Raw genomic sequence first — 25128 nt, 5'->3', positions numbered from 1 at the left:
ACTTGTACTCTCACCAGATGTTAAAACCATGAATTAAAATGAACCAGATTCTTTACACATTTTATGTCTCAGAAATAGAGTTTTAAAAAAGGTTACTTAAAAAGATAACTGTACATTTTGGGCCATGCTGGCTTTTCAGGGTTTGGGACTGACAGTTCTTCACTGCACCTCAACTGCCTTGAGACTCTTGTGCTCACACCTCATTCCAAGGGTTTGCAGTCCAGTGCATTTCAAATCATTTTGCCTGCCATCACCTAGACTGGGAGCCTAGTTACATCAAAAATATACTTCCCTTCTTTGTCGTGCCTTAACCTATGCATCTTTTTACTATTCACTTGTCCAACATACTCTGTATTTTTGCCTAGAGACTCATATGGACAGAAGAGCTTGGCAAGCCCCAGTCCACAGGGTCACAAAGAGTCGGACATGACTGAGCGATTAACCCTCGTCCTTGTCCTTCACTTGACTTTCACTCTGAGTCCTTAAGATGAAGACTTTAGACTTGGTAAAGGAAATACTTCATTCAGTCTTTAGATCTGGTAAAAATCCAAAGACTATCTGTTGTATCTATTTGGTACAAAAAATATGGAATATCTCTAAAGTACAAGATACTATATTGAACCAAAGGGATGAGCTCTCACCAATCGAGGCAGTATCCCAATAGCCACAAAGTGCGTATCATAGATGAATTAGTAACTTTAGAGCCAACTTGATCAAAAGGGGAAGAAAAAAATTTCAATAGGCAGAATGAATTCATCAGATAATCTGTGAAAATCCTAAATGTTTTATTTCTAAGAAAAAAATCCTATTTGTATACATCTCAAATTAAACTGTACTTCTGAATCAATTACCTATTTGAACAAACAATTTGTTTTGCTGTCTATTATTCTTTACCTATGTCATGGGGATACAAAATGAATAGGTATATTCATTCATTCTGCTTCCCTTTCTGTTCTTTTATTTCAATCCCTTTCTACCTCTGTCTCTGTACTCCTTTTCTTTCTTTAAAAATTTTTGGCATGCTGCACGGCGTGTGGGATCTTAGACCCCAACCAGGGATTGAAGCCCTGCACTTTGCCATGGAAGCATAGAGTCTTAACCACTGGACCACCAAAGAAGTCCTGTCTCAAAAAAAAAGAGAAGTTCTGCCTTGTATTTCTTGGTGCATCTTGATGTGTTTCCCCCTGGTCCATGTGCATCTTTATCAACACTCGATCCGCTTGTTTCTATTTCCATCTCCTCCTAATTATCTATCCTGGATTATGCGTAAACATCCTTTTGTATCATCAGGGAATACATTTTCAAAGGGCAAAATGTAGGGCAAAGGGATACATTCTCAAAGAGGTCAAGTTCAGCTCTCTCTCTGTTTAAACAAGTACCCCCCCCCACCCAATGCCAAGCATTTTGTGTGTATCTGGCAAAAATGGACTGGACACAGCACCAATAAAACGTATGTGTGAATAAAACACACGGTCTGTGTAAATGAAGCAACACGGAGAGGCCTAACAGTGAGAGGCAGTAGAGCTTAGCAGTCAAGGGCATGGACTTGAGCATTACACAGCTGTGCTGTCAAATCCAAGGTCTGCCGCTAATTAGCTACATGATCTTACATATTATTCATTCTTCCTAACATTCTTTTTCATTATCTGTAAAATGGGGGAAATAAGACTATCCACTTCATAGGGTTTTTGTGGGGATATAAAGAGATAATACATGTAAGTATTAACACAGTACTAATCATCTGCTAAGTAGCTTCAGTCGTGTCGGACTCTGTGCGACCCCATAGAGGGCAGCCCACCAGGCTCCCCCGTTCCTAGGATTTTCCAGGCAAGAACACTGGAGTGGGTTGCCATTTCCTCCTCCAACTAATCATCTAGTGTTTATTATTTAAATAACAATTTACTAGTATTTAAATTATTTAAATAATAATTATTTATTACTCATTGGATTACTTTTATTTATTGACTGTTATTCAATAAACATCAATATTAAATTACTTATCTAATCTGATTCTATGCAACACACAAAAAATTGAAGAAATATTTTATATGTACCGTAAAGCAAAACAAAAAATATGGAGGTTTTCTTTCTACACTTCTCAAAGGACACAGGAACCTTAGGAAGATGAAGAGCAGGAATTTGCTGTTGAGTGAAGAGTTTTGAGGATGTGACTGGTAACAAGGTCTGTCTCAGTAAGAAGTTCAATTCAGTTCAGCCACTCAGTCATGTCTGACTGCGACCCCATGGACTGCAGCACGCCAGGCTTCCCTGTCCATCACCAGCTCCTGGAGCTTGCTCAAACTCATGTCCATGGAGTTGGTGATGCCATCCAACCATCTCATTCTCTGTCATCCTGCCTTCAATCTTTCCCAGCATCAGGGTCTTTTCAGATGAGTCAGCTCTTCCCATCAGGTGGACAAAGTATTGGAGCTTTAGCTTCATCATCAGTCCTTCCAATGAATATACAGGACTGATTTCCTTTAGGATGGACTGGTTTGTGAAACTCTTTAGGATTGACTCTTCTTAAGAGTTCACATCAATTTAAACTGAGATCTTCTATTACATTTGGACAAAAGGGTTTTGAGCTTTGAGGTATCTGCTGAGAAACCTGCAGTGATGGTTTATCCATGAAGAGAGCTTCAGTGAGACATACTTTTCCCTGCATTTAGCTTGCTTTCAAAAGCAGCTCTCTTGCCTTCCAAGACGTGCACTCATTGCATTCCCAGCTCCTGCTTTCCATACCCGAATGTGAGTTTCTCTTTCTGATCAGAAGAAAGGCTGCTATTGTACAGTTGTTATCAGATTCAGCGGCTCATATATGTAAATAGAGGGAGCGAAAACACTCATGCTGTTGTCATCGTTCATGCATTTTTATAGGCCTCTGAAATATACTGATGATTAGACATTTGAAAGTAAATATTTTTATTTCACTAAAAAAAAAAACAATTTTTTAAAGTTCATTGAGGCTAAGTAGTGGCCTCCCAGAACTCTATCACTGAAACCTTTTTACATGATTTAATGGTGTGACCAATCAATGATTATACAAAAACACTTTTATTTATAGTGCTTAGTGCTGTGACATTGAAATTTCAAATCAAAACAGTTTTTTGTTACTCTGTAATCAGAAAATTATTTTCAACTAGGAAGTTAAATAAAATATTCCTCTGAAACTGTCTAAATTATTAGAGGAGTTAAATTTGCTCAAAACTTCCCTTCAGTTCTCTCAGCAAATTCATCACTCCAGAGGAACAAAAAATCGTTAAGATTTGTATCCGCATTTTTACTTTTAAGTTAAAAGATTTTTTTCAAGTAATTCATTTGAAAGAGATTTGAAAATATTTCTGTAAGGTTCTTATATTTATTTGATGTTATGTAGGGTCAGCCTCGGAGAAGGCAATGGCACCCCACTCCAGGACTCTTGCCTGGAAAATCCCATGGATGGAGGAGCCTGGAAGGCTGCAGTCCATGGGGTCGCTGAGGGTCAGATATGACTGAGCAACTTCACTTTCACTTTTCACTTTCATGCATTGGAGAAGGAAATGGCAACCCACTCCAGTGTTCTTGCCTGGAGAATCTCAGGGACGGGGGAGCCTGGTGGGCTGCCGTCTATGGGGTCGCACAGAGTCGGACACGACTGAAGTGACTTAGCAGCAGTAGCAGGGTCAGCCTAACTTGAATGTAGGGGCACTGAGAGAAGGAGGTAATTTTCACTTAAAGGATCTTTAATTATTTATTTGTGTCTAGTCACATGAAAATCAAAATATATACACATATTCACATTCTTGCTCTCTTTCTCACACATCATAAATAGACATTATTTATTGCCTCTATTGATGTATAAATGATCAAATTATAAACGATGAAGATGGCATAGTTGGACCAATTTCCACTAACCTAACAATTCTTCTAGTCCTAAAAGTATCCTACTTTATGAGGATCAGTAGATCAAGAATTCAGGATCTGCTTGAGGTGACACTTGTTCAGTAGGAATGAAAAATCTAGATTCTTAAGGACTTCACATGCTGACCTGTAACTTCATTCTTAGATGGAAAAAAATGTGGCACATACATGAGTCAATATAGTTTAAAATAGCACTGAAAAAAAAGAGAAATAAATAAAATAGTACTGAAATTTTCTAAACAATTTCTATATATGACTTATAATGTATCAGTCTTCACTCACCTGAGGAGAGACAGGACAATGTAGTGGTTAAGTATGTGAATGAGGAAGTCGGACAGACTTGAGTTCCATCCTGACTTTGACAACTACTGGTCGGGTAACCTCATGACAAATAACTTAAACATCTCATGCTTCAATTTCTTTATGTATAAAAATGGGGATAATTATTCTACCTTACAGGATCATTGTAAACAATAAGCTAGTTAACCCATGTAGGCAGATTAGCACAATGACTGGCATAGAGTATATGCTCAATAAATGTTAGCTGTTATTATTAAAGTCATATTAATGTTTTGGTAGGCTTTTGGTACAAAATAATATTTTACTGGGTTTGAATTTTCACTTGTCCATCAGGTCAGTCATTATGATTTGTTTCATCCTTCTTTCCTCTACTGATCTGTACACTTGCTAAGACACTTGCTAAGATACTTGCTGAATACTTTCTACTGAAGTTGGGAAAGAATGAAAACTTCTGACCATAAATAAGTCTATTGCACAAATATAACTGCTGTATGAGTATTTCAAAATCACATATTGTAGCTATGAAATTAATCAATTCATTCATTATAAGTCTTTATCTTAAATATAGCATATAAAACTTAACTGAGAATATTACCTGAAGAGTTCAATTCAGCAAAAATAGTTCTCAAGTTGAAAAAAGTATAACCAGATTTTTCATCCAGTGTTAAAAAGGAAAAGGAACCGTCATTTGTTTAGCATCAGCCACGTGCCAGGCTAGGTGATGCACTTTATACACTTGGGGTGTGTGTGTGTGTGTGTGTGTGTGTGTGTGTGTGTGTGTGTGTGTATGCTCAGTCACTCAGTTATGTATGACTCTTTGCAGCCCCATGGACTGTAGCCCACCAGGTTCCTCTGCCCATGGAATTTTCCAGGCAAGAATACCGGAGTGGGTTGCCATTTCCTACCCAAGGATCTTCCACACCCAGGGATCAAAACCGCGTCTCTTGCGTCTCCTGCATTGGCAGGCTGATTCTTTATGTCTAGCGCCACCGGGAAAGCCCCTATACACCTTATATCATTTAATTATCAAAACAACTGTATGACATTATCTTAGTTTGTTCACTCTGTTATAACAGAATACCATAGATTGAGTGGTTTATAAACAATTGAACTTTATTTCTCGTGGTTCCTGAAGCTAAAATGTCCAAGATAAAGGCAACAGCAGAATCACTGTGTGGTGAGGGTCTGCTTCCTGGCTCACAGACAGCTGACTTCTTACTGTGTCCTCTCCTGGCAGAAGGAGTGAGGGAACTCTCTGAGGTCTTGTTTAAAAAGGGCACTTACCCCATTCATGAGGGTTCCACCTTCATGACCTAATCACCTCTCAAAGTCCCCAGCTCTAAATACCATCACACTGGGGATTAGGTTTCACATATGAATCTAGTGGGGGGACCCATTCAGCTTACAGCAGACCTGGATATTATTATCCCTATTTTATAGCTGAGGAAACTGCATGTCTGAAAGATTAAGTTATATGTCCAAATTCTTATAGCTGTGGACCACAGTCTGGTTCTGCCTGCCCTAAATCTCAAAACCTTCTCACTGTAATAAATTGATCAATAGAATTTTTCCTGTTTCAACTGGCTGTCTTGGTTGAAGATCCATCATCTCTACAATGCCAAAATAACTCCCTAAGATACAGAGGGGAATCATTCAAAGAAGTTATGTGGCAACAGAGAAAATGAGGTCATTGGGCTTGATTGAACTACCCTTTATGCTTATTCAGGTAAATTACTTACATGTGTAGACAAAGTCATTGTTTTCTTTGCCCTCCAAAAAAAAATCTCCCATGTTATTCCCATTTCACAGAAAAATAGAAACAGAGAAGATCAAATTTTCTCCCTCCTAGCCAAAGTAGGTTGTTAGCATAAATCCTCTTGACTTTTCTTTGGATTTTTCTCAATAAGATTGTGTTTACCATTAGGATGGGACTTAGTCACATCGTCACTCATGAAATCTATGGCTGTCACTAACTTTATAGATAATCTGCTTCAGCGGAATATTACTTTTTCTTTTTTGGACCACACACTACTTTGAGTCTCTGATGAAAGATATAGAGACTCCTCCAAGAAAAATTTATATATGCACCCACAAACCTTGGCACTTACTTTCAATGGCGTCATGGTCCTCCATCCACAGACCTCGTGGGGCCCTTCAACATGGGGCCAAGAATCCCTGATCTAATGAATTTTAAAAGTTCATTTTACATAAGAAGAAACTTATCTCAAGGGATGTGGACCTCCTCAAGATCACCCAGCTAAGCTGGGGCAGAGCCTGCTGGCACAGTGCAGGCTCCTGAATAATGGAAGTGTGTATAAAGATGCCATGGCTATTGATTAGGAAAATAGAGCATGCTTTGGGGAAAATAGTGTATACTAGAGTGTAAGATGTTTTTTAAATTTAAAAACAGCTTTTGGATAATATTACAAAATAAAAGACTGTAAGATTACTTCACAGTGAGTAAAATGAAAAGCAAAGAAAGATAAGTAGATAGGCACAATGAAAAGTTAATTGTTAGCAACTAGGAATCGAACTTTGCCATCTTAGTCAAGAAGGAAAAGAAAACTGTGGTGATTTTCCAAAGAGAACCCCGTTGCCATCAATTCTGGAAGCATTTTATTTGACATATGTTGTCTTGGCAAGATTTCTTTATACCAAGCTTAATTATGATACTAAGTTATTATGTAGGATTTCTCCTTCCTTACCAGTTTTATTTGAGCAATTCAAACTCATCAAAGGATTTTTCTCTCTAAAAATGAGAGGGGTAAGAACTGATATGATTAAAGAGGATCTCACGTTTCACCTTTATCATGACAATCTTTTGGGAGAATGGGCAGCTTTGAGTGGGACTCAGACATGAGGATGTCTCCCAGAAAGCAGAATCATGCAGACTTGGGTGCGAGTCCTGGCTGGGTTAGGAAAGATGATTCTACTTAGTCTCTCTGAGCCCATTTTCTCATCAGAAAAATGGCCTCATAACAGTTCCTCCTCGTGGGGTTTCATATAGATTACAAAGCACTAGGTAGATAGATGACTGATGATAGACAAATGGATAGATAGTAGAATATATATGCTATATATGGCATGAATACATGATATGATTGAAAAGGAAAAGTGACAGTGTTAGTTGCTCAGTCATGTCCTACTCTTTGCAACCCCATGCACTATAGCCACCGGGCTCCTCTGTCCATGGAATTCTCCAGGCACGCATACTCTTGGGAATCTTCCAGACCCAGAGATCAAACCTGGGTCTCCTGCATTGCGGGCAGATTCTTTACCATCTGAGCCACCAGGGAAGCCCCATGATTAGTGCATGGTAAATGTTGTCGGTGCTAGTTTTCAGCTGGCTAGAAGACAGAGTAAGGAAGGAGCTATTGGGAAAGCCCTCTCTAAAGTCATCTCCCAAGAAACTCAACCCCTCTCCAGCTACATTCTGGGGTTTCTGAATTACTGAGCATGTGCACAGACCCTATGTCTTCAGACAATCTGGTTTCCAATCTACTCTATTTCAAATCTGTTCTAGCAGTCACTTTGAAAGTGATGGGAGAGTTATGGATATGAAGTCTCCATGCTGAAAAGAAAATCTACCTCCTTATTTTAAAGTCTTTTTTTCTTCCATACTAGTTTGAAACCAAGATAAAAATATAGGGTAGTCTGGTATCTAACATATCAAGAATTTTTTATCTTGATAATTTATGTATTAGTTAATCACATATTCTAAATAGGTTTTTTTTCCTGCCTAGTTGAATCATGGTCTTTTTTTCATATTACGTAATTGTGGTTTCAATACAGCTAAAGAAGTAATTTAAAGACTCTCAACATAAAACTGTACTAATAAAATAAAGAAGTTATGTGCCTAATTTTTACAAAATAACTTTTAATCACTTTATTCTAAATTAGTGATTTTATTCATTTTAGTTATGAAAAGCCAATACATACGAAATAATATTATGTAATGTGTACAGAGATTATAGAGCTTCCCCGGTGGCTCAGGAGCGTGCAGGAGACAAAGTTTGATCCCTGGGTTTGGAAGATCCCCTGGAGAAAGGAAACGGCAACCCACTCCAGTATTCTTGCCTGGGAAATCCCCATCCATGAGGTTGCAAAAGAGTCAGACACAACTGGGCAACTAGACGACAACAATACAGAGGTTATAAATCATTGTAATGCATACACTATAAACTTATTCATCTTAAGACCTAGAACATTTCTAGTACCACTGAAACTCCCTCTCCAACCCACTCCCTTGCCACCACCGCCCCACCCACAGAGGTAACTAGAACCTTGAAAAATAAAATTCTAAATAAGATAATATGAACTTAGGTGATAGTTTTACTAGGACCCTGTGATCCAAAGTTTTCCAAAGATTCTTTCCAGACTCAAGTGAAGGTGTTCTTGAGAAGCCCTCTATTCTCTGAGAGGGCAACAAATTTGCCTTTCTAAACATAGAGGACCAAAGAAGTCCTTCTGTGTCTATAGCTGGGAACTTTGGAGAAGTATTACAAACAAAGAATTCTCTACAAGCAAAGAATGCTCATCAAAATCAAATAAAGTGTAATGAAGGCTATCAAATATGTATGCTGAATACATCTATTCTGCTCACTGGTTTTCTGACTGACCAGCCAAGCATAAGAGATCTGCATTGCAGCCATCATTTGACCAGGTGGGAATAGTGGACAGGAATGATTACAGACTATTCCAAATTCTTATTCAAGGAGAATCTATCTCAGTTGCTTTGAAGTCTTCTAGGGAAATTCTTGACCTTTATTAGCCCAAAAGTTCTTAACATTGTTACAAGAACATACCACTGGATGTGAAACATGAGCATGTTGGAATGAACAGTGGCTATATAAATGGATTCTCATCCATCTGTGAATGAAGTTAAAGAAGAATAATGTGCATACCTTATGAGCAAAACCAGTTCTTTTCATGAGTTTGCTATAAAATAGGTAATGTTCATCAGGAGTCGGAAAATCAGCTTTCAGTCTCATAAATCTTCATTAATATTCAGATTCTTCCATTTTAAAATCTTTATGAGACTGTTGAAAAGTATAAATTTGAACTATTTGTAAATAAAGGATTTGATTAATATGTTAAATATGCAAGCTGCATTCCATGGCTTAGTTATTAAGCACTTGAGAACACAACTTTTTAAAGAATTTTGGAAGAATTCACCCTCATTTAAAGACTTAATTTGCTAATTATAATTCATTTTTATGTATGCAAATTTTAAACAATTTTCTAATTTTTTTAGTCTGGTTGAAGTCACCAGACATTCTTGAACATATTTTCAAAACAGAATTTCTTTCAAAATATTACATAATTTGTATGGGCCTTCCTTTCATTTGGGCTTCCCTGGTGGGTGAGATGGTAAAAAATCTGCCTGCAATGCAGGAGTCCTTTCAGTTACTCTAGATTAGTGAGATTTGATGTTACATCTGAGATTATTACCAACTAAATAAATTAAAATGTGAGGGTGTATTTTCCATTTTAATAACCCCCTACATCACATACAGTTCCTTTGTTGGAATAAAAATCTTGGTAAAATACACATCAGCCTCTATAAATAGCAGCCATAAGCCTGTACATTCAGGAGAGTCTCCAGAGAGTGTATTTTAAACTGCACACTGTTTAGAATAGGAAATTCTTCTGATGTTCATATTTTCCACTGTGAGTGACATGTTCTATTCCATGTCACATATTCATTGGCTTCCATCTTCTTATACTATTTAGGGATCCAACTGGTAGATTCCAGAAGATTGCTCAATATGTGCTTTTTAGTTTCTTAAGTGGTCTGGGTCTTACTGCCCATGGGAATTCTGCACAATGAGGGGCTCTCCAAATGAAAACTAGATAACTTCCAGAGCTGGGCCCAGCAACTAGGCCGTTGAAACAATACTTTATCTTTGGAGGTAGTAACTCTGCTGTGTCCATTCAGTATAATAGTAGTCAATCCATTTTTCATTCCCACAGAAAGTTTTGCACTGTTGGCAGGACTTTCTGGAGAAATCAGGAGCCTAATATGGAAAACTACTGAGCAGGAAGTGAACAAACAGACACACATGATGAGATGATGGGTTGTCGTGCAGATTCCAAGACAAGGCGCCTCAGCAGTTATAATTACACTGCATCTTTCCCAAGGCACTATTGGTAGCCACAGTAGCTATATGCCTCTGCCCACTCTCTCCTTGACGAGTCCTTCTGTTTCTCTAATCAAAACTGTTGTGTAAATCTAATTTTTTTTTAGTAGGGGCCCATTTTGGAGATCTAATATTCCCTGGCCATTTCTCCTTCCTTGATGAAGAGGATGAGAAATTACTATTTAAGGGGACTTGGACAAAAGTTGTGATATACAAGGAGTTGATATCTGATGCCCTTCCTTGCTGATACTCCCCTTTCAAAAGCCTTTAACTCTTCCCACCTAACTAACCATGAAAGCAAAACATTCCTAATATATGTATGTTTTCTGAGCCAGCACCCTCAGAGTATATCCTGGCTGCCCAGGGAGTATCATTGCTATGGATGGTTTATGAACTGAACAGGATGAAGCTTTTATAAAACTCAAGGCTGAGGCAGGATGGAAATTCCTAATCCTTTCATTTCTAAGTGCCTTATACCAGAGGCACGTGAATATAAGTTGTATCTCATTGAAACATTTATCAGAGCGATGGTAGTGTGAACTAGGGAGACGTGCCCTTCAGAAAGGAGTTAGTTTTCGGTAAGAATGGTGACTGAAGCCAGAATTACTGCTAGGAAACATCCTGGCATCGTGTTGGGTTGTGTGATCAGAAATTAAGACTCTCTTCCCTGCATGCTCAGGAAAGAGTTTAGAAATTCAAATCATTGAACTCAGACTTGCAAAGCACCACATCCAAGAGCACACAGTCAGTGGCAGTGTTAAGTCTGGAAACTCTGTTATTTACTTTAGTTCCGGTGCTCTTCTCTCTGCATTGTGCTGCGCCTGACCCCTCCAACTGCCTCTAACTCCATGAAAGAAAGTACCTGTTAGATCAATGATTAAAGAAAAAGGACCCTGTATAAAGGTTGAGCAGATCTGGGCTTCCTCAATAGTAAAATAGAATTAACACTTCTCAGGGTAGCGGAGAAAATGAAAAGACATATAGACAAATACCATCAAAAGTGTCAGGGGCTGCACATGACAAACGCTTATCAGGTAGAGATACCTGTATGATTCGTTTAAGTCAAATTCACTTCCATTTAACTCTATGTGTTGTGGCAAGTTTCCTTCTGGTCATATACTGTGTTTCAGACCTTCTGGTCATATAATGTGTTCCAGAAGAATGTTCACACTTCACATTCTGCTGTGTTATGCTGTCTAACTGGCCCTCGGGCATTCAAGTCTTTCAAAAATCTGACTCAAAGAAAACGCTGTAAAATGTTACCTCCCACTCTCCCCAGAGCCTGTCACCCCTGGAGAGGCCTTAAGACCTCAAATGCAGATTAAAAGATACCATTTTTATCTTCCCTTTCCTAGTGGTGAATTGAAGAGAAAATTCAAAAGATTTTAAAATGATGACTTTATCCCATTCAGAATTAAATCCTGCTGTTAGGTCACTTACCTGTCTGATTTTGCATCTAAGTGAGCAAAAGCCCTCAGGCTTAGAGGGATTTTGTGCTGCTCCACACCACTGTCCTTTCCTTCTGAAACTCTTATCAGTGGTGAACTCTTACCTTGAAGCCCCATCTCAACAGTCATCCTCTGGAAGAGTCCCCAGTCAAAGTGATTGATTTCCCACCTTGGGTTTCCCGTAGCACTTTTCTGGTACAGTAATTATTATCACCCATTTTATTTCTTATTTGTTCACATGTCTGTTTCCCCCACCAAACTGAAAGCAACTCCAAATCCAAAACTACATCTTACTTTTATTTCCCCAAAGACTCATACTCAATGCTGAAGAAATGAATGAAAAAACAGCTACTTCAATTTATATCTGTGTACCAAGGCAGAACTTTGCTTACTTCAATAAGCTATTTAGGGACTTCCCTGGTGGTCCAGTAGTTAAGACTTCACCTTCCAAAGCAAGGGGTGTGGGTTCAATTCCTAGTCAGAGAGATATGATCCCACGTGCGTGAGGCCAAAAAAAAAAAATGAAAAAACAAACAAACCCAAAGCATAAAACAGAAGTAATATTTAATAAATTCAATAAAGACTTTTTTTTCTTAATGGTGTTTAAAAAAAAATAAACTTTCGGGGGGACTCAGAAACATTGGTGGCCTCTGGGGTATTCCCTGAGTACCAGCACCATCCATACAGTGCTGGAGGTTCCATCACTCTCCTGACAAACCACTGGAATTCTGACTTCCTGTTTTTGTCTCTAGAGATATGAAGAAACTTACCTCTTGTATTTCTCTGATTATTAAGGATAGTGGACTTCTGTTCCATGTAATTTTTGACCATTATGTTTATTTAGTTGCCTCATGAAGGCAAATGATATTAATATGGTAAGAGTAGATTCCCTTTGAGCTTCCCTGGTGGCTCAGCAGTAAAAAAATCTGCCTACAATGCAGGAGACCTGGGTTCAATCCCTACATCAGAAGATCCCCTAGAAGGGGAAAATGGCAACCCGTTCCAATATTCTTGCCTGGAGAATCCCATGGACAAAGGAGCCTGGCGGGCTACAGTCCGAGTTGCAAAGAGTCGGACACAACTGAAGGGACTTAGCAGCAGCAGCAGCAGCAGCAGATTCCCTTTAGCTGGCCTATTTGCTCTAATACTCAAACTCTTAAGTGTTATTTGCAATTAACATGTGCATTGTGAGACCAGATAATCATTGAATTACAGGGTTCATACCAAGCTCCAAAGAGTCCAACAGTGAATAAACTATATAATCAAAAATTTCTCTAATGAAAGACCAAGTTTGTGGTCTAGAGGAGTAAACTTCTTCAGCTAATCCCAGGAGGATGGGCAGAAGTAGATGAGAGTTAGGGTCAACCTCAGATGAGTATTTACTAACACTCTTTCTGAAATAGAGAGTGTTTAACACACAAGTTGGGTCTAAAGTTTAGACTCTAAATAGTGCACTGTTTTCTAGCATTGGGATGTTTTACCAAGGGGGAAAAAAAGAATAGAGAAAGATGTTAGAAAACCCAAGACTTTTTAACCAAGATATGGACAGTTAACTTTATTTTCAGTGAAATGGAAAACTTTTTGTTTTTATTAATAGTTTATACACCTCCAAAAGTATTGTTTGGAAGAAAGAAGAGAAGCATTTATAAATAAATGTTTATTTATAAGTAAACTATTTATAAATAGTTATTAATCAAAACTCTAAGATTCAGATTAATTTAGTAAACATTGGCTATGATACAACACAGTAGGCACTAGGTTTCTTAATTATAAAAGTATAACCTTTGGTTGATTTGTTACCCTAAAATTTATAATTAAAATGAGGTTAATGAACTGGAACACCCAGAACAGATAGGCTTGGAAGCATTATAGAATAGTCTCAGAATTGTATCTTTTAATTTTTAATTTAATTTTTAATTCTTAGATTCACTGAAAAAGAGTCAAAAGGAAAGATAATTTGAAGTTATCCTAGAAAGACACTGAATTCTAAAATACCTATGGGAATCTCAGATTACATCAGCCTTCTCTACTTTGAAACATAGTTTAGAAAACTGAATGCATATTTCAGGTTACTGGCTTTCAGATTTGACTTGACTGAATGCTACTTTTTATATAAGTATCATCCACTTTATTTTCTTTGTTGTCTTCATGAGGTCTTAAAAAGCTTTCCAGATGGCTTTTGACTTCTAAATAAGAAAAATGAATATGATTTTTTAAATTAAATGTTTTCACCAAAACCCCTTCCCTGTCCTGTTCTGTAAACTAATGAACAAAATGGAGCTCTATTTGTTTTTCTTGCCTTGGTCTTAATAATATTTTTATTTCATTGCTCAATAACTTCAAAGTAATATAGTGTCCTAAAGCTGAAGAGCTTCCTCCTAGTCTACTTATAACCTCTTGTCTCAAGGTATATCATAAAGACACTCAAAAATTATACAAAAGAACATTTCTAATACATTCAACACGTGTCAAATTACATTAGGTCTCCCAGATGTAAGCAAATGGAATCTAACTGCAATCTACTCTATTAGTCAGTCTGGACTACTGTAGCAGAATGCCAGAGACTGGGTGGCTTAAATAGAATTTATTTCGTGTAGTGCTGGAAGCTGGGAAGTCTAAGATCAAGCTACTGGCAGATCTGATGTCTGATGAGAGCCCTCTTCCTGATTTGCAGTTGGTTGTTTCCTTGTTGCATCTTTATACAGAAGAGAGAGACAAAAAGCAAGGCTTCTCATGTCTATTCTAATAGACTAATCCCACTCATGAGGATACCACCTTCATGACCTAATTATCCCCCAAAGGCCCCATCCCCTAGTACCATCACATCCAGGGTTAGGATTTCAACATATGAATTTTAGGAGACACAAACATTCAGTCCACATTCCTGATGGTATCAGTAAGTCTGGAAAAAGAATGGGTTAGTAGAAGAGGTCTGCATGGGTGCCAGGTCCAGGGTTGGCACTGGGTATCTAGGAATATCCAGATGAGATAGACCTTGACTCTCAGGGTTTGTTCATTCTTGTGATGTGATAGATATTTTCTCCACTGAAGGAGATATTTCCCCACATCTCCCCTTAGTTTGGCTGAAATCTTCTTTATGGTGCTCTCCCTTCCCTTTGTTCTGACTCCATGTCATAAATCAGTCTCTGGTGAATGAGACTTCCTGACACTCTGGCGTGGGAACTGGGGGCATCCTGGTTGGGAAATAGGAGCTCCCCAGGCACTGAAGAAGGAGATCATCCATTCTATCTTAATTAACTGGCCTTAACTGGGCATTCTGATGCACACATCAGTTTCTCGTGAGTCTGTGAGCCAGTCAGTCTCTTTGAGATCTGTCCATCCTGAGAACTCTCAAGATTCAGTGGCTGGGGCAGCAGAGCGTCTAGAACTTGTACCATGAGAAACACTCTGAAAAAGACCACTCCGTGGGAGTATCTGGTAGGACCTGGTACTATCTGGCCTTCTTCATGCAGCATCTCTAGTCCATCGCTGTCCCCCTTTAACCCAGAGAGCAAATGATGAGAATTATTTCAGCATCTGCCATATGTCTGACACTATTTTAGGCTGTATCAGATGTCAAAGAGGTGTTAGGAAACATCCCTGCCAGAAAACAGGTGAGAAGAGGTATAAACACGTGAACAGTGAGTAAATAAGACTCTCGTATCCATTCATCGATTTCTATCTATAGAAATAGATATTTCTATAATACTAATTCATGTGATCTGTTAATCGCAAAATAGGACAGTACCTTAAAAAGTGTCATTTATGTAATATAAATAGTAAACACTACCTCCAAAGTATCCAAAACACACAATGGGTTATTTCTCTAGCAATAGGAACAAATAGATATTTTAATCCAGGTCTGACCACCTAATAAAGAAATCAAGTTTTTTTCAGACCTTACATTGTATCTCTGGAAAAAAATCTGGATTTGATTCCAGTTCTGAAAGCCATGTGTAAATTTTATATCCAGATGCATAAAGTGGACATTCGAAAATCAATTTATGGTGTGGAAATCTTTAGATATTTGAGCAAGAGTGATACACACTGTGAATTCCGTGGCTTATGAACTACCATGCTTCCTTTGAAGATGTGACTTTTTCCCTGCACCAGAATTATATTCTGAGTCCCCATGATAGTTTCTTAATTTCCTTCACAGTTTAATTGTGTCTATATGCAAGAAATCTATATTCTAAAGTTATCACCAAGGGCCAAATCCAGTTTCCTACAGGCAGAGACCATATCTTTCATGTACACACTTCTTCCCTAGAATTATATAAGGTATATATTATTATTTTCTGAGACCAGAACCAGGGGTTTATAAATGTGCACTAGCAACCATTCATTCAAGAAACTAATGTTAGAACCCTACTATTTCCAAGCACTGTCTTACTGTTTTAAAAATGTGTTTCAAGCTGGAGGGTGGAGGGGAGTTGGAGGCACAATCTTTTTAAGATAGTAACTTTTCTTTCCAGGAAAAGAAAGTAGTGCAGCTAGCTAGAGCCCTCAGATTTTAAAAAGAGCTTAGAGACTAGACCTAAATAATTGCTACAAAAGAATTTAAACAGAAATGGAACCTCACAGCAAGTTAGCTGGAAGGGCTGAGTCACACATAACACAACTATTTCTCACATGCAAGCAAGAGTGGGCTCGAACTTTCTCATAGCTCCTCCTAAGATGATAGATTACGAAGAAATAAAGTCAAAACTAGGAAGACTTTATAGAGGTGGAGCCAGACACTGGTTCTTAAAGAATCACTGGAAATTTAAAAGGCCATTTTAGGGAAAAGGAGAAAGAATAGCCTCATTGGGTAAAGGCAGAACACTTCAGGAGATATTGGGAAAACGGTGGCAAATGCCAATAATCTTTTCACTGAACCAAAGTCTCCTTTATGATCCATGTTAGGGTACATTGCACCAAGGATGTTCATGTGCTAGATTGCCGATGGGTACAGCTGGAGGTCATGATTTCCTAAGGGGACGAATTAGTAAGGTAATGCTGGGGTTCAATGTTTGGCCTTGAGAAGGAGAGAATGCCCTCCTTTTAACTGAATGGTGGGGTCTTGAGCAGAGGACCTACATTTCACCGTGAAAATACAGAAGCATCAAGGCAGACTGAAATGATGTCTCACTCCCGTGCACCCATCCTGTTTTATTCTAGAACCAAATACATACTAGGGTGGCATTGATGGTGAGCCCACTGGGCCAGCCGGGAGGAGAAGAGGGGAAGAATAGTTCACAGGATTAGATCTCAAGAAAGCAGATTAGACAGACTGAGGAGGAACACTACCTCCTGAAAGGGAGAAAGGGAGAAGGTCATCCTGGGAGAACCCATGGCGCACTGAGTGACTCTGAAAGTCTTCTTTCTTTAGCTGAATGGTGAGCACACAGATGTTTATTATAGTTTCTTACTCCTTGTAGTTTGTCTAAGATTTAGAATAAAATGTAATTTTAGAAACGTACAGAAACCTTATAACCGGCACCCATATATCCTCAATCAGATCTGCCTATGGATGTCAACAAAATGACATTACTAGTGGTATAATTCTTAATGATCCCTGCTGATGCAAGACTAACTCCACCAATAACTTTTTTTAAGAAAAAGAGTCCTTCTGTTTCTAGAAGTCTGATTCAAAAAACCTAACAAATGGTGCATTCACCCACCATTTGCAACCTTCTGTGGCTCCTGCCGCTGATTCCCTGCCACAGTGAGGCCCTGCCCCCATCCTCCACCACTGCCCTGGGGCTTACTTGAGACCCTCCATTTCCACGTCAAAGATGCTGTCTCACGCCCTTACTACAAACTTTCAAGTTTCCAAAGTGGTCCTGCGTTTCCTTCACTCTTCCAGAATTCCAGAACGGCTGTGGTTATAGAAGTGTGTGTGTTGGGGGGGAGGGGCCTTTCCTCTGCCCCTCTTTGTCACCAGGCTCCCAAAACTCAGCCTAGACTCAGCAAACATCTTGTGGTTTTGGTGAGTGGTTTCCCTTTTAGACTCAGAAAACACTTTCCGCTTCCCTGAAGCCCACCTTGGTCCTCAGGGCACAAACAGGTATGGCAATAGGTCTTAGCTCAGGGGCCAATTCCAAGGCATGGGATAGCAGACAATGCGCCAAACCTCCATATGGATCAGCTCCCTAGACCCCCTTCACCACACAGTCACACCTGCCCAGATGCATCTCAGTTCCAGTGGTGGGCATAACTGGCTCTGAGGCTGGGCCACCAGACACATCAATTATCCTCTCATTTCAACTCAATGACAGAAAAAAACAAATTAACTTGGTCAAGGCCATTATTTGCTCTTTATGAAGCTGTGTGCCCTAATTTACTTATGCAGCACATATTACAGAAGGGCTGCTCTATGCCAGACATTGTGCTAACTGGGGTGAGAGGATGGGGTATGACCTCAAGGAGCTCACAGCCTAATAATGGGAGGTAGAAATATGTAAATATACTCGGAGTGCAGTCCAGGGCCTTGAACTCTATGCTGCTTCAAATAGATCATTAGAATTCCCAGACATTGAAATGTAGGTGTATATATGCTCTCTGAAAGAGCATGTCCTCCTTTCTTGAAATCATATTTTGTGTTTCAAGCAGGAGGGCAAGAAAAATACTATAAAAAGTAACCTGAAAGAACTGAAAAATGAGCCTCTGGAAATAGTATGAAGGACTTCGTATGAGGGTAATTAATAACAACAAAAATAGCTTAACATATAAATGTAGGAGATAGATTGACTAAACAACAAATCTGGAGAAAAAAAAAAGCCACCCTGGATTTAGCACAAAAATTAATGAATGATCTCTATAAGAGATGCTATTATCAACGTGAAAACAATGTTAGGATGTGTTAACAGGAATGTGGCAGGCAGTGCTGGGACTTCAGCCAGCCACATTCAGCCTTGGTCAAGCCTTTATTATGTCCAATTTTGGTTTCCCATTTGAAGAGTTGTTAAATTTCAGGCTGATATTAAAAGGATGGAAAATAGGCATTGGCATCTAGCCTAGAAAAGACGAGACTGAAGGATGACTTAATACCTGTGGCCCTAACAGAGATAAGTGGATTTCTATTTCAGGCACAGGAAGTCTAGTTCAATCACCGAATAAATTGAGCGTTTAAGAGTGATTAAACACTGGGACCTTGACCATGGGATGTCACCTTAGAAGTAGAGGACTTCAGCTGTGCCACTTTCAGAATACCGTTCACTCTCCATCTTGCATTAATATTTTAGAATGCATATCTTATCTCCCTTTGGGACTGCCCTTCTTATCTTTGGAGGCCTCATGGCTCTTAACTCTATGACTTGCTTGTAATAAATATCCAAATAGTGTTAGGTAGGGGGAAGGTGCTGGAATGGAAACTATATGGCCACCATTATGAGGTAGACAAGAGAATGTAGCAGCCCAAGCTGTGTTAACAGGCCTGGAGTGAGACCAGAGAATAGTTCAGAGAATTGTCTCAGCAAAGGCCGTAAACATTCTTGTGATGGACAGGGTGCTGCACTGAAAGACTATGAGGAGGGGAAAATGATGACTTTCTAGAACAGTCCATACAGCCCTCTACCCCCTCCCCTGCCCAGCCCAACACACATTCCACAGTGGGAACTACAGACTTTAGCTAAGACATGATATGGAAGGAGAGACAAGGAAAATACTGGATGGTAGAGAGCAGAAGAAAGAAGGAAGAGTAGTCTGTAATTTCTGCAAAAGGAGATGGAAAAGGGAGAAGCATTTCACAAGAAGGTTTCTCAGGAAAATCTGTTAAAAAAGCAGTAGTCCCAGGAAAAAACAAAGCAATATCATTTAAGTGAAACATGTTCAGTACCATTCAGGGAGGGGAATGGGGAGGAGGGTGATGCCTCAGCTGTGGAAGAAAGACTCTGAGAGGCCACAGGAAAGGAGGAAAGATGTAGTTAACCCCTTCGCTCCTGTTCCTGGTTAGCGGCTGTCTAGGCAAGATCTTTTGCCTCATTCTAAGAGTGTAGTGTCTGAATTTCTTTACAAGAAAAACTTTCTTCAAGAACTTTTTAAAACATCCTCTTTAAATTACTTGAATGGTTGCCTCTCATGTGTTTAGATATCCTTAAGTTGTGTTTCTGTAGGAGGTGTGTATGTGTCTGTCTGTCTTGGGTGCCTTAGGGTAGTACACAGGGCACTTCCCACATACCTCTCTTTTCCCTAGGGAATTGCTCCAAGGTAGAAGCTGTTCTTAAACAACCATTGCAGACCATAAAATCTGGAACAGATCATGGAGCTCCTACCTCCATGAAGTAAAGTTATTTTTAATCATATTTTATTAATAGAGGACCACCCTGTGGTGGGAGCTTATTTCTTTCTATAGCACTGACCTCCTTAAAACCTTCCCAGCCCAGAATCTCTTTAATGAAAAATGAAACAAACTATCTAGAAATGGAGGGTGCTATCAGTAATTTCCTTGATGCTGGAAAAGATTGAAGGCCTGAGGAGAAGGGGACAACAGAGGATGTGATGGTTGGATGGCATCACCGACTTGATGGACATGAGTTTGAGCAAGCTCTGGGAGTTGGTGAAGGACAGGGAAGCCTGGCGTGCTGCAGTCCATGGGGTGACAAAGAGTTGGACACAACTGAGTGATTGAACTGAACTGATTAGTAATTCAAGAGTGACCCAGATTTTCATTTCCACTAGTAAAAGAGGCCAGAAATGTCACATGTATGAGGCCTACTCTCTTGCTGAAGGATGACTGGCCCAGCTGTTCATAGTACCAATGAAGGATCATTACTTTGGCTCTCAGAGACACCAGTTCTGGCAGTTGGACCCTGAGTACCTGTATCTGTGCTACACAGTGAAAGCACATGTGCTTGCTGGTCTCTGCAGAAACAGACGCTGTTCACAAATTGCTTCTGGTATGTTCTTTCTGATTCCTCTCACTTTGCCTCTCCAGCCCTGGCGGCTGGACCTCAGAGGGCTACCTGGAAGCAGCTGCCTACTCCAACCCCGCTCTCGTCTTGTGAGTCTCTCATCTTCCTGCCTCTCAAATGCATCCAGTCTCCCTCTCATTGTCCTCTGTGCTCTCCCTCTTCCATACTGGAGTCTGACCGAGCCCCAGATTCATTCCTCTCTTTGCTCTTGTCATGTTAGTACCCTATTAGGTAGCAGGAGTTACGACATCCATTAGTTTTACAAACTGAAGACAGACAGCTACTTCCCAAACACATTCCATTAATTACAAGGGGCCAGCTACAAGAGTGCATGATTTCTCTCTTTCTATCTGTACAACTAGGGAAATAACTCGGTGGATATCTTTTATATAGCTGGCCATTAGCGTATTTTCAGTGCATGAATGTCAGCATGTTAGTGGAAAATTACTAAATTCTTGCTCTTTTCTATGTGTGTGTGCATGTGTGTGTGTGTGTGTGTGTGTGTGTGTGTATGTGGAGAAAAAAAGTCTGGCCTGGAAGAACCACTGAATTTTTTCCAGGCTAGTCGATTTTATGAATTTATTCTGATGATGCCAAAATTATAAGTGCCACCTCAAAATTGGAGTGGGAGTGGGAAACAGGAAATCAGGAGGTGAAATGTATTCCCAAGGTCAGTTGAGTCCCATAAGCAAATGCATTGGTTTTCTATCACTGCTGTAACAAAGAACCACAATCGTGGTGGCTTAAAACAGCACAAACTTACTATCTATTGTTCTAGAGGTACAGAGTCCAACACAGTTCTCTCCAGGCTAACCTCAAGGTATAGATAGACAGGGCTGCATTCCTTTCTGGAGGCTCTAGGGGCAAATCCATTTCCCTGCCTTTCCAGTTTCTAGAAGCCGCCACATTCCTGGATTCCTGGCCCCATGCTTCTATCTTCAGTGCCAGCAAGGTCATCTCTCTGGCCACTATAGCCATATCTCCTCGTGACCTCAGCAGGAGAGGCTTATCTCATTGTAGACATTTTGTGACTAAGAGTGAGCACATCTGGATAATCCAGGATAATCTCTCCACCTCAATGCCTTTAACTTAATCACATCTGGAAAATCCCTTCTGCCGTGTAAGGTAACATATTCACAAGTTCTGGGCATTAGGACATTGGATGTCTTTGGGAGAAACATTATTCTGCCTGCCACAGCAAATCACTGAATTTTAGAGGAAAAAAATTAAATGGGAAAAATATGATAGAAAAAGGAATGGCAAAATGCCTCAATGCATGTATCTATCACAGCTTTGGAGCAATAAACTCAAACCAAGTCAGTATTTTATTAAAGCCTCTTGTGTAATCTCTAATTTTATGAGTGTCTTGTGCACTTTAAGTAGTCTATATACATTGAGTGATAACATACATAATCAAAGGGATGTTTAAAGGTGTATATTCATTATGTGTGTGTGTTTAGTCGCTCAGTAGTGTCAGAGTCTTTGCAACTCCATGGACTGCAGCCTGCCAGTCTCCTGTGTCCATGGAATTCTCCAGGCAAGAATACTGGAATGGGTTACCATTCCCTTCTCCAGAGGATCTTCCCTACCCAGGGATCTAATCCAGGTCTCCTGCATTGCAGGCAGATTCTTTACTATCTCAGCCACCAGGGAAGCCCATTCTTCATAGTATACGGAGATAATTAACTTTAAAATTCATTAAACTCTATTACTCTATAAACTATGACTTTGAGAAAAGCATAGGACTTAAGCAGAAAAACAGCCAACATTTTCTAGTTAGTGAAAGTGAAGAGAGGATTTAATCTAACTAAATTAAACTTCTTTAAGTTGAGCACAAGAGTACCTGCTTTGGTTCCTCCCCGTGACATGGGATGAATTTTTGAAATACTCAGTGCTTTTGCATCCATGTTTGCAATGTGAAGCCATAGATTGCAAAGATTTTTTTTAAATCACGTGAAGGATGTGAATCAATGTGTGAAGGGGACTGTTTCTCCTGCTATATACCAAAAGAATCATCTTAACCTTACATTGTGGAGATCTGAGTCGTTCAACTGATTTAACAGAAAGCCAGTCCCATCAGTATCTTGGTGCCCCAGCAGCAATCTGTTCATTGCTTGTTAGAGATGAAGAAACACATTCACAACTCAGGCCTACACGGAGTGTCATCTCCAGATAGAATCAACACCACCCCCTCCACAGGGGCTGGAATCTGGCTGCTTTCCAAGCTCTTGCTGACCAGGCTCCCTTGCCTGGCCTGGCTGATGAGATCATCCCACCAAGTGCCACGGGGGCAGACCAGGCCCGCTGTTGCAACATGTTCCTTCCTCAGGCTGTTGCCTTCACTTCACCAAATGCCCTGTATAACACAGCATATCTCTGATCCACTGGCTCTCTTCCCTTTGCCTTTGTATGCATTTTTATATCATGCATCTTCCCCTGAATAAAAGGGATAATAGAGGTTTCTCAGATTTGATTTCTCAGTGGGAATTGTTTGCTTTGGAAGCCACCTACACCAATTCTAATTGAGAACAGAGCTCAGAAGGAGGGCCTGAGAACTGCACCCGGATGAACTTTTTGGTGGGCTGATTTCCGTTGATTTCTTTAGCATTGGACTGTGTATGTGAGTGATTCCAGGGTCGACTGTTTTACAAAAGCCTGGGCACGTGGATCAATCAGTGTCTTTTTCTTTAACTAGTTCTCTACCTTAGAAGGATTCTTTGTAATTGATCATATAAAGTCTTCATCATGAAAGCTACTGGGGATCCTGGGCCCCGCTGTCCAGTCATAAACATTGTGGAAATCACGAAGCAATCTGGGCCCTTTACAACCTACGTCTAAACATGATGAGCCTCTATTAGAGAGATTACAGTAAAAAATAACAATCAGCTCTCTGATGATCCTGTGCGGAGGGAAAGGGTGGGGAGGAGTAGATTTGGCAAAGGACAAGCCCAGACTTTCGTCACAGGGACAGACCAAAGTGTTAACACAAAGGGAGAACCCGGGAGCATCCCGCACACTGCATTTCAGCCCAGATAACATGGCACTTCCGCGGGCCGGGTCCACGCCCTGACCGCCGGAGGGTCTCAGCACCTCTGCGCCCGCCCGCCGCCCTTCCAGCTGCAGACATGCTCGCGGGATCCGGATCTCAGGGAAGACGCAGCCTGGCCGCGCTCTCCCAGTGAGTGCTCGCTTCACCTCTTCGGGGGTTTCTTCTTCTTTCTTATAAAGGAATTGCTGTTTTTAAAATGCTTTTTAATTGTGGGAGTGGGAGGAGAGAGGAGAAGCCAGGAGGCAAAGGAAGGCAGTGAGTATGTAAGTTTCAGACCCGTATGGAACTTTTTTGGTCTCAACTTGGTGGTGGTTCTGATTGGTTTTCCTCGGTTCCATTTTTTGGGGTGGTTCGTAGACCATTTGCGGGGGGTTGATACCTAGGCACTGAGTTTTCTTATTCCAAATACCGATCCACAAAGCATCGGGTTTCTAAAGATCTGCTGTTAATTTAGACCTGAGCCCTCTGCTCGGAATGATCCATCTGCAGGGCTCAGAGACTTTGGCTAAAGCACACATTGCCCAATCCTTAGAGTCAACAGCCCAAAGCCCTTAATACACTGACCATCTGACTGTGACAGAACAAGACCCAGAGCACATGCTATTGATCAGAGAATTGTTCAGATAACAGGCTCCAAAGTTTAGGATCCTGGAATCTTAGAATGTTCAAGCTAGAGGGGCCCCTAGGGCTGTTTGCTGAAACTCTTTCCTATAGACTGAGAAACTGGAACCCCAAGGGGCAACTCCTCTCACCCAAAGCCAGACAGCAGTCAATAGCGGGGAAGCCAGTGTCTTTGTACTTGCAGGCAAGGGCCCTTTTCGCGCTGGCGTTTATGAGGTTTGGAAAACTCTCTGGGTCTTGGGAAAAGGTACCGCACAAGAGTAAGAACACCAGATGGCCTTTCAGTAAATCTGTCCCATTTTTGAAAGTTTTGGCATCGATTCAGCATGACAATTGTTGTTCCAGTCGCTCCAGCATTTGTGTAACAGTTCATCAAATAAACAGGAACTCAACAGGGTCCTAAAAAACGAGACCCACGTCCACTGCATTGGCAGATCTCTTGGATAACCAGTTTCTTTGCGTGTAATCACTCAAGTGTGAGAGCGAAAAGGGGTGTCAGAGCTTATCTGTATGGCTATCAGACTGGTTGGGTTTTTTTTTTTTTTAGCAAATTTACTGTTAAGAGGAATTCTGTTACATAAAGGAGATGTTCTGATCAAATGGGTGGTTTTGGATCTAGAGCTTCTCTTCACCGCTGTAGTCCCCATTGCTCATCACCCCCACTCCCCATCCTTCTCTACCCCACCCCACTCTACCCACTCCACCAAAACTTCCTTGGAATCCTAGGTGTCCGTGGAATTTGAGAAACCCTCCAATTGTGTTCAATGGCTCAATTT

The 25128-nt window shown here is 40.2% G+C and overlaps 1 protein-coding gene across 11 annotated transcripts in view; it reads left to right on the top strand.

Annotated features, from left to right (window-relative positions):
• The window catches only part of CALD1 (caldesmon 1), a 231484-nt gene that overhangs the window by 128780 nt on the left and 77576 nt on the right, over positions 1-25128 (top strand). The window contains exon 1 of one of the 11 annotated variants that reach the window (XM_027538950.1): positions 23618-23860. The exons of 9 other annotated variants lie outside the window; for them this stretch is intronic. In XM_027538950.1, the coding sequence (XP_027394751.1) occupies positions 23808-23860 (53 nt within the window). In that variant the 5' untranslated portion in view covers positions 23618-23807. Of the gene's footprint in view, positions 1-23617; positions 23861-25128 lie in introns of those variants that run through there. One more of the 11 variants, XM_027538949.1, reaches the window with a different exon arrangement.

The sequence above is a fragment of the Bos indicus x Bos taurus genome, chromosome 4 (genome assembly GCF_003369695.1).
Source record: "Bos indicus x Bos taurus breed Angus x Brahman F1 hybrid chromosome 4, Bos_hybrid_MaternalHap_v2.0, whole genome shotgun sequence".
Lineage (NCBI taxonomy): Eukaryota > Metazoa > Chordata > Mammalia > Artiodactyla > Bovidae > Bos > Bos indicus x Bos taurus.
Note: the sequence above shows the minus strand (reverse complement) of the source record. Positions and strands in the feature narration are given on the sequence as shown.